Source organism: Dipodomys merriami, unplaced genomic scaffold (genome assembly GCF_024711535.1).
Source record: "Dipodomys merriami isolate MVZ:Mamm:240054 unplaced genomic scaffold, mDipMer1.0.p SCAF_185, whole genome shotgun sequence".
In the NCBI taxonomy this organism is placed as follows: Eukaryota; Metazoa; Chordata; class Mammalia; order Rodentia; family Heteromyidae; genus Dipodomys; species Dipodomys merriami.
In genome coordinates, this window is record NW_027203215.1 from 553,716 (window position 1) to 564,371 (window position 10,656).

Here is a 10,656-nt window from a genome sequence, read left to right on the forward strand (position 1 = left end):
GAAAATGGAGACCGGATATGCGGAATATCTTACATGGTTTCTTAAGATCAGAAAACTTCTATTGCTACTACTAATGAAGATACATTTAAATACTACATGTTATTTTTCAAAGTGCCTTCATGTACATTATATCTATTAGTTCTTTGCAATATTCTTGCCGGATATTCAGGTTGGAGTTCTTATCTTCATTTGCATATATGCAAAATAGTTTTCCCTAAGGTAAATTTTAGCTCTTGGATAAGTCTACATTAAAACTGAAATTGCCGAGTTTAGGGTCCTGGACCTAGAAAGTTTCTCATGGTATCTCAAATCCTCATCTTTAGGTCTCAAAGTACATTTGTAGCATTTCTAGAATAGTAGACTTGAAAGGGTTTTTTTTTTTTTTAATCCTCTGGTTAACTCCCACAGAGATTAGACAACTGGGTGAAGATTGCACAGCTCTAGTGGTGGTAGACTGGACTTCTTGTTCTGGTAGAGAGTTCCTTCTGCTGGGTCATTCTGGCTACTCGGTTTAAAAGGTTACTTATGAGGTGGTGGTGAAGGGAGTGTTGATAGGAGGCAGATCTAGTTTGGACTCCAAATTAGATAGGGTTTTCTTACAAGAGATTCTACAAGAACTAGAAAAGCTTTGTGAGTTTTGAGAAGCTCTAGGACCTGTGCGTAATTATAGGGTTTGAAGGTGTTGGCTTTTGAATTTTTTTTTCATTATGAACCTTTTATAAACTATGGCTGTTATTTAAGAAATCACATTCTGTATTTATTTGGACTAAAGGTCCCTTATGTTTAAGACTTGATTCATTTCAGTGTTGGGGGAAAAGAGTCCACCACTCAGAGACAGCCTCATGTAAAAAGAGGACTTGATTGGGGAAATGGATAGCTGATGGGGCCAGGGACACAGCACGCAGGTGGCCAATGGGATTGTAACACACACACACACACACACACACAGATTGCATCTTTATGTCAGTGGCCAATGGGGTTACAGTCCGTCTCATAGTAACTGATCGAACCTATTATTCTGGTTTGAATTGGCACGCGAATTTTGGGGTCCCCACACAACGCAGGCGGATATTCTTACTCATGGTGGGGGGAGGGGCTTGTACATTCCAGAAACATCATGTCATATGCCCCAGCATCCTTGAAGCTGGGGGTTGTTACAAAGACAGCTACAGGAGATTGAGGTTACAAAGATAGCTACAGGAGGACACACAATGTGCGCCCCGAGGCATCTACTCTCTTGAAGCAGGAGGCAATCAATCACAAGGATGCACCCCAGGCGCCATTCTAATAGGACAGGGTATGAGATAGGGCCGGAGTCCGTGTGAAATAGGTTTTAAGGTCTCCCTTTATGGCCTCTCTGTTTTTAGTAAAGGGTCAATTTCTTGGCTTAGTGTTTCTCACAGTCTGGGACTTTAACAGACTAGGACAGCCCTTCCCCCCCTACAACAGCTAAATTAAGAGCCTCCGTCTGGAATATGGAGAGGGTACTTGGGCACTGAGGAGGAGAGGAAGAGGGATGCCTTTATGTAGTCTATTAGCATATGAAAGAATGCAGTCCTCCAAGGCAGATGGTCAAGGTAAGAACATAGGCACTTTGGGTGGCTCTATTCAGTAAGGACCTCAATGAGGAGAATGAGGTAGGATGAAGGAAAAGGAGAAACCCCAACACGCGCTTATCATTTACACAACATGGTGGATAAATCAATCACAGGTGTTTATTGAATTCAGTGAATGAAATGCACTTCTCTCTCCTGCACAATCGGGGTGATTCCAAATGCATCTGCCACCTGTCTCAAGGTCATAATCACAAAAACAGGAATCTGGAAAGCTCACGCAAGTGCATATTCAAATGTTCCCTTATCAAACTCTTCCACTTCATCTTCCCATGTAGAAGAAGGCATGCTACTATAGGGGTCTAGCAGAATTTTGAAGCATCTGATAATAAGAAGTCCCAAGAAGATACACAAAATCCCAACGAAGGCAAAGCCAGTTTTTTGCTCCAGAGTCAAAGAGAAAGCTGAGACTTCGTTGACGCTCATCTTAGCTGAAGAATTCCCACAGTAGATGCTACTCATTATTCACTGGTACATCATTGTGGCTCTTCAGAATTCCTGCTGGAACCAACTCTTGGCCTAGGAACAAAAGTGGATTCAGTTTAGTCTTTCTCTTGTATGATATTGGGTAGAAAATTGTTTAAGAAATCCTGGCATTTTTCACATCCTTTTAAACTTGTGAAAAGTATTTGAAAACATCATCAGCTATGGATCGGAATCAAATTAACATGGGAAATGATACTTTTACCACAGCAATTACAGAATTACCTTTAAGGGCACATAAATCTATGGTTCTACATGTAAAATCAAGTATGAAAGTGGGTATTGAGATAAAACTAAAAGCTTTTGGTTCATTGTTAGATGGTTGTCACTATTGCTTTGATCTGAATTGACATCTATTTTTAATTTATTTTTTCTGCACGTGTAAATAATACCATCCATAAGCACATATAAGCTATTTAGACTGTTTAAAGTCCACTTCATGGCCTAGCTACAGTGCCATTTTGTCTGATACACTTTTTGATTTTTTTTTTACACAGATGTAATATCCATTCATTTTTCATCCTTTTAAGCTTTTGTGCTTCTATACTTGCATTTTCTTCTCTACTGCCATTCCATATACTAACTGCCACTTTCCTAGAGAGCAAAATTTGTGTTTGTAAAATTGCCTTAATATGTAGCAATTTTGCAACAGACAAGAAGCAGTAGTTGTGGGCCATTAGCTACCTCCCTACCTTTCAGAATCTTCTCAGTAAATATAAAATCCAAGTTAAACATGCTGGCTTCTCTGAAAATTCATCTTCAAAGCCCTCCACCCAGCCAAATTTCTACCCCTACATTCCTACTGTATTGAATTTCTAAAATTACCACTAACATATGTAGGAAGTCTACATTGAATTGTAACAAAATAAGATTTTTTAAAAATTTAGTTTAAAAAACACATGAAGTCTTAATAGGATAATTAGTTAATTAAAAATTAAAAATGCCGGGCGCTGGTGGCTCACGCCTATAATCCTAGCTACTCAGGAGGCTGATATCTGAGGGTCGCGGTTCAAAGCCAGCCTGGGCAGGGAAGTCTGTGAGACTCTTATCTCCAATAAACCACGCGAAAACCGGAAGTGGTGCTGTGGCTCAAGTGGTAGAGCACTCGCCCTTGAGCTGAAGAGCTGAGGGACAGCACCCAAGCCCAGAGTTCAAGCCCCACGACTGACAAAAAAAAAAAAAGATTAAAAATTAGTTATGTAAATCAGATTACTAATGCATAGTCACTCTTCTTGAGAATACTGACACCAAATAGCTTGTCATATAGCACTGATAATGTTAGACTTGATATTTTTCATATTTGTTGTTCTATGTGATAATTTTTTAAAAAGTTTATTTTAAATGACTAACCATTGAGGGTTTCTTATTGAAATTTCAGGAAACAATTAAGACAGAAGAAACGAGTGGTAGTGAGTAAAGGAACAATCAGAATAAGGCTGTAGCTTTAACAATTACTCAGCAAAATAATAATTATTCAAAAAGTGCTGTATTTTATAATAGTTTGGATTATAAAGAAACTTTGCCTTCAAACCATAAGTGGCAGAAACATTCAATATATCTAGAGTATGTTGTTGAATTTAATTCTATTAAATCATTTCTTTGCATTTCTTTGTGTATTTATTTAGCGTCAGAACTCTAGCACACCCTAAATAATTTTAGGATCACTTAAGTAATGATCTTTCTGAAGATTAAGTTCTTGAATTTTCTATCCTGCAAGTCATGAGGAAGAAGACTGAATATCTAATGATCTTGTGACTTAAGCGGAACTTTTTCTGATTCTGTTCTTGTTTTTATCAGTAAAAGTTAATTGTGGCCGGGTACCAGTGGCTCAAGCCTGTAATCCTAGCTATTCAGGAGGCTGAGATCTGAGGACTACGGTTTGATGCCAGCCGGGACAGGAAAGTCTGTGAGACTCTTGTCTCCAATTAATCACAGAAAAAGCTGGAAGTGGTTCTGTGGCCCAGTGGTAGAGCACTAGCCTTGAGCAAAGGGAGCTCAGGGACAGCATCTAGGCTGTTAAGCTTTTGTGGAGATATATGAGCAATCCAGTTCACTTGTTTACTGGATGGAGAGACTGAAAAACAGAAGGTTTCTATATGGAGATGTAGGACCAAACATTTGTCATGTATGTGACTGATAATAATTTAGACAAATTTGAATTGCTTTTCACTATATTAAACCTTGCTAGGCTATAACATTTTATATATATATATATATATTTTTTTTTTTTCTTTTTTTTGTTGGTCATGGGGCTTGAACTCTGGGCCTGGGGCTCTGTCCCTCAGCTCTTCAGCTCAAGGCTAGCGCTCTACCACTTGAGCCACAGTGCCACTTCTGGCTTTTTTCTTTTTGCTTATGTGGTGCTGAGGAATTGAACCCAGGGCCTCAGGCATGCAAGGCAAGTACTCTACTACTGAGCCACCTTCCCAGCCCTAACATTTGATATTTCAAGGACTATGTGGGTAATAGGAGGCATTAACCTGCTTAATGATGGATACATTGTATGCAGCCATAAATACCCTTCAATGACAGACTGGTTATCCAGAATCTAGGAGAGTTGCTAGCAAATTCTTTAGCTGCCATCTTCTTTCATAATTTGTCTCAAATACAGAGGAGTACCATATTCAAAGTCATGGCCCTTTCCAGGGAAAATGATACTCAATTACTGATTGTCATGATATGAAGTATGGTTATCTTAACTGAAGCGGGAGAGCACCGAAGAGTTCACACAGGATTGGCTGATTCTGTCATTGGATACACATTGTAGCTCACTTTCTTTCTACTCAATCCTGTTTAATTTCCCATTCTTCTATAGGTGTTCAGTCTGGGGACATTCTTTAGTAAACATCTGATACACTAAATTCTGTCTCAAACCTGGTTTCTGAGGATTCCAGATTGTAATAATTTATGTCACAAAAATTAAAACACTAGGGTAGTTTTAGTCATTTTCACTAGTACATTCCACTGTTTATTTTTCCATTAGGTCAATTTGCCATCATGTATAAATAGCCTTAATTAGATATAGTTATAATATTTCCTAAATCATTTAGATATTTAAAAAATATAGTAATTTACACAGAAGCATAGGGTCTTTTGTGGAGTTTATGAAGTTGACTCTTGGCCAGTAATGAATCCCCTAGATTATGTTTTTCTTAGTAAAACCCACCAAACAACAAATCATACAAACTAACAAAAAAGAACTCTCAATCCCCAGATCTCCACCTCCTAAGTAGCTAGAATTACAGGCTTAAGCCACTCATCAAGGATTTAGGACCTTATTAAATGTGGATATATAGAGTAATGGCACATTATCAATAATATTCTCACAGTTCTCCTTTAATCCTTTTGAAAGTTGAAATGTTTATCTGTACTCATACTTTGGCAGCTCTCTCATGGTAAGTAATCTCTGAAAGGTCTTCAAAATATAGCTGAAAGTTGTAAGTCATCTTATTCTGGGAATTTTAACTTATTTTATATGCTCAAAGATTTTTTAAAACCAGGTAAGGGTATGAACAATTAATGTTCATATATAGAATCACTTTATTCATTTAAGTAAATGAAATATAAAACTCATTCAGTTTTATATTATTGTGAAATATTCTCCGTCTTTCCTTTCTTCTTTCTTTCCTTCTTTCCTTTTCTCTCTTTTTTGTGGGTCTTGGTGTTTTACATTTGCTAGGAAGGTGCTCTACCATTTGAGCCATGCCTAGCCCCACAATACTCCTTTTTTGCTGAGGGTAACAACCAAGAATTTTAAGAGGTAGGGGTAAAGGAGAAATCTTAAGTTAGGCAAAGTCACTGCAACTGAATACAGAATTTGACTCTGTACTCTGTATAGACTAATGCCAAAATAATACTGGGTTTAAATATTTTCAAGTAAGAAAAAAAATGCACAAAGTTGTTAGGAAAGACCTAGTTCCTCTTCCTTTGAACTCTAAAAATCATGTGAGCCAAATTATGAAACACCTTGACTACCAGGTTAATAGTTTGACCTTTGTTTGCCCAAAGATTGATTGATGATGAGACTAAAGTTGCCATTAATTTGAGGGAGAGATAGTGAGCATCATGGAGAGAAATAGTAGTAAGTATGTGAGAGCCATTATGGGTTTGAAAGGTATTTATAATGATATAGGGTATAAGATTTGACAGCTGATGTAATGTAGTGAGCCATGGAAAGAGAGGTATTAAAGATGACTGCACTCCATTAAGCCAGAGAAAATTTTAAAAAAGATAATATAGATAAGAGAAACGTATAGATTTAGAGAGTCAATGAAAAGTTTAGTTTTGGATGTTAGGAATTTGTAGTTTAAAATAAGCTAACAAGATCATTTTGTCTAGCACAAAATTCCAGGTGGGGAAAACACTTTATGTTATGATTGTGAAATAAAGTTTGTATAGAAGAAGCTATTCAGGTTAGAGATAGCCCAATGCACAGAAGTATTTTCAGATCGAAATTTATGAGGAAGAGTGATCTAATTTGCCTAGGAAAAGGAACACCAAGGAAGACACAGATACATACAAATATTTAAGGTGATTTATTCTACAAAACTGGCTGGACTTATTCTAGAGTGATCCTTAATTCCATGAAGGCTCTGCTTGCTCTTACCAGATAGGATTAAAGAAAGATAGAAGAAATTTGCAATAACCCTAATGCATGTTCCTCCTGTAAAAAGAAAACAGAATCTTCTAGTAGACTCATATACATAGTGCTCAGAATTATTAATAATTCTGTAGTAGGAAATTTACCTGCAGTAAAGAAGGCTAGGGTTTCTAGAAGGAGGCGATAACAGACTCAAATTCTGCAGTGATGATGGAAACTAAACACTGCAAGACTAGGCCTTACATTCAAAGTTAGTTCACTATTACAAAAAAAATTTAGTTGAGTGTTCTGGAATGATTTAAGAAAATAATAGAAAATGAGAAAATCGAGTCAGATGATAAAAGGAATTTGATTTAGAAAAACAAGTTTTATTTACACAGAGTTGAAGGTACAGGTTAAGTCATTAGATTTTTAATCATTTTCAGAAGAAGGGCATGATCTTATATTCAGTTTTCCATAGAAGAGCCAAGCAAATTCACCTGGGGCTCAAAGAAATTTAAAATTAGTTTTTTTTTAACCAAAGCAAATGGTCAAGGAACAGCAATTTTATTAATAGCTTAAGAGAAAAAAAACAGACTTTAATATTTACCATTCAATCCTACTTTACAGTAAAGATGAAAATTGTTCTCAAGGAGAATAATTAAGGCAATATTCAAAAGTTCAGAAAGTCTGACCATTGCTGCAGGCTGGGCCTACATAATTAAAACAAACAAACAAGATCGCAAGCAATTATCTAACAGTATGTTCAGCCAATAGTCTTTGTAATTAAGCCATATATGTAACGGTTGATATCCTGCTCCTAGACTTTTGCCTACATTTTCCATTTTATTTAAGATGTGAAATAAAAAACTTGTTTCATTTAATATCAAGTCTCAAAACCAAAGTTTTGGAGATATATTTCCATGTATGTTCAGCTCTGTGTTTTTCTATTAATAGGGATTATGTGATATAAAATATTGTCATAAGTTACAACACTGATTTCATCATAATTAGTAGGGTTTCCAAAATGCTTGACAAGTTTCCTTTGCTGGGAGAGCTCAGAAAACACAAAATCATTAGGTTCTGCATAACAGATATTGTGGTGCCTACCTCAGGAAGGAAACATCATCTTAATATCCTGTTTACTGGGAAATAGAAAATGAAATAAACATAAGAAAAATGTAGATTACAAAGTAACTAAACTATTAACTGAGAAAAGTAGTTGAGAAAAGGAATTTTGCAAAAAGGTAGAATAGAATATAAAATTGAGCAATGGGTCAAATTTGTTTTAAATATGTTATACTACAGAAAAATGAGAATACATCAAAAATGCACAGATTCAGTATCTGGATGCATTTAAGTGCATTTTTATAATACTATTAGAAGTGATAAAATACTGCCTTGAGCCATTTTCAGTGTAATTAATAGTTAGCTTCTTTGGAAATGAAGAACTGGGTTGAAAGTGCATCATTTCTTTCATGGCAAATGTCAAACACAGGCAGGGATTTGTATGGCCTGTTGAGTCATAGCATCAGGCCAAGAGTATACCTGCTTACATCAAAAGGCCCAAATCTCATGGAATTGCTTTGTTGTTAGCAAGCAGTAACTGAAAAAATAAAAAAGAAACAAAGACCATCTATGATCAACTTATACAAATCATACCATTGTAAATAATCAAGCAAAGATAGTATTTTTATACTGATAAGCCTTTCATACACAGGAATGTTGTAGGTGATGCTTATTTCTTCTGTGAAATAAGTTTATTGATGAGGAAGATCAAAATTTTCAGTTTGCAGAAACATACTTATTTAATTTCCATTCAACAATACATAACTGCCGTAGGCAATGAAAAAGAGAATGTACCCACAAAAGCTAAGAAAAGACTTCCTGTCTTCATTTTAATCAACAGGTTTTCCCCCTTTTGTTTGTTTATCAAGTAACGCTTTTCCAAATAGCAAATCTCAGTTAAATACTATCAGAATAGAATATAATGTTCTAGGCAAAAGTGTTTTAGTACTGGTTATTGGATATGATATTCTCAATAGTAATGATATGACATATATAACTTCATGAAATGACACATACAAGAAACCCAAACTAAAAAAAAAAACTCTTTTATACATACACATACCACATAGAAAGGTTATCAATCCCATTAAAAGTAAAGAGGATTATTGAGGCCACATCTGCATGGAGCTTGTGTTGTAATCATATGAAAACCTTAAATTACAAACCCAGATGTCTTCATCAGAATTTCTTAGAGATCCAAAAAACCTTGGGATCTTCAAGAATCCACCCTCAAACCCCTTCAGATTTCAATCTGAGAATTTCTCTTTCTAGAGACTCTTTGGAGAGCTCCTCTGACTCTCAGTTCCGTCCAAAGCACTGGAAAAACCTGACCTGAAAAATTTCAAAATGTCTCACTAAAGAAACCCTAGACCATCATCGTTATCCTACATGGTTTGTCTCTAGTTCTCTTTCTACAAATGAAACTGAAGGAAGGCTGGAAACTTCCCACCGCATTTGCATACATACAATGCAATTTGGGTGCTGTTTTGACAACAGCACCAGAAGTATTAGGAAATCTTCCCTGTTTAGAATATGAAATCCGTGGCCCTGACGCCTCTCCACATCCCACTTCACCCCCTTCCCCCACCTCCTGCTCTCTGGCTTCAGAAATACAAGTGAATCAGGACATAATTCTTCTTCTGATGGAAGGAAGGAAGGAAGAAAGGAAGAAGGAAGGAAGGAAGGAAGGAAGAAAGAAGGAAGGAAGGAAGGAAGGGGGGCCAGAAAGTTACTCCACAGGCAGCCACGTCTCACCTGCCATGCTTGTTGCCATGGAGATGAAATCCAGCCAGTAGACTTGAGTGTTGGCAGGCTTGTCTGTGTTCGCTGATGGGATCAGTTACAGTGTAAAAGGCGTGTGCTGAGGACCTGCGTGGAGCCACAGGACGGTGGTTAGCTCTTCCCTAGCCTGCGTGTGTAAAATGTCTGGCTGGATAGGAGAGGGGGGGCAGGGAGGGAGAGGACGTGGGTGTCTGCCCAAGTGCGTGAGTGGATGTGTGTATTTGCAGGAAGAGCTGTGCGTGCGTGGACTTCTGCTCTGTGACAGTGTAAATATTGGTGCGCCAGTGTGGGTGTGAGCACATCTGACCCTCTGTGTGTGTGTGTGTGTGTGTGTGTGTGTGTGTGTGTGTGTGTGTGGTAGAGAAAGGAGGTGAGCAGGGAGAGGGGGAAGGGAATTGGCTGCACCAGCAACAGGCTCTGTCTTTGCTTCAGTTCTCCTCAAAAGAAAAGACAGACCCAGCTCCTTTCCACTCACATCACACCCTGAAGCTTAATGTTTGTCGCTTCCCAGGGCGGTGAGAATTTCATTGCCTCTCTAGGGCGAGAACCATTGCTTTGTTTGCAGCGTGCCCAGCTGTGCGGGGAGCATTTTTTTTTCTTTGCTCTGCGTGGTGACAAAGGAAAAAACAACATGGGAGTGAAAGGTGTGATGGTTTCAAAACTGGAGACCGAATGCATCCTTTGGAGTTCTTTTTCCCTTCACCTTGGGATTTTTCCACACCAACCCAACCGCATCCCCAACCCATACAGCGCTTGGGCGCTGTCCGCAGTGCTGAAATGTGGCGCAGCGCGACCTCGCTCCTACAGACCCGTTAGAAGACGTCAAAATCCTAGCAAGGAAGGCTCGGTAAAATCTTGAGCTGAGGGCAGATTTGGTAAAGTGTTGAATAGATAGATTACAAGCAAGCCATGTTGAAATAAGGCAGGAAAAAAACCCCACCCCCAACACTAACCACCGTCATCACCACCAGTAGCAGTAGTAGAAATCTCTCTCCTTATCCATATTTCAGGGGTTGGGTTGTTTAGGCAAACTCAGTTCCACGATCTCCAGAATCATGTTTTTTTTTTTATTTCAGAACCAGAACCCACGATTTACAAGCACCTGTAGATTCTCTACAAACTTAACTATTG

General features: G+C 37.9%; 1 protein-coding gene across 1 annotated transcript; it reads right to left on the bottom strand.

The window, feature by feature from the left end:
• Positions 1-1,723: 1,723 nt before the first annotated feature.
• Ctxn2 (cortexin 2) lies at positions 1,724-9,834 on the bottom strand. Its single transcript, XM_070026614.1, has 2 exons — positions 9,499-9,834; positions 1,724-2,132 (listed from the first exon to the last, which is right to left on the bottom strand). The coding sequence occupies exon 2, from the start codon at positions 2,073-2,075 to the stop codon at positions 1,830-1,832; it is 246 nt and encodes an 81-aa protein (XP_069882715.1). The 5' UTR covers positions 2,076-2,132; positions 9,499-9,834; the 3' UTR covers positions 1,724-1,829.
• Between the last annotated feature and the right edge of the window lie 822 nt (positions 9,835-10,656).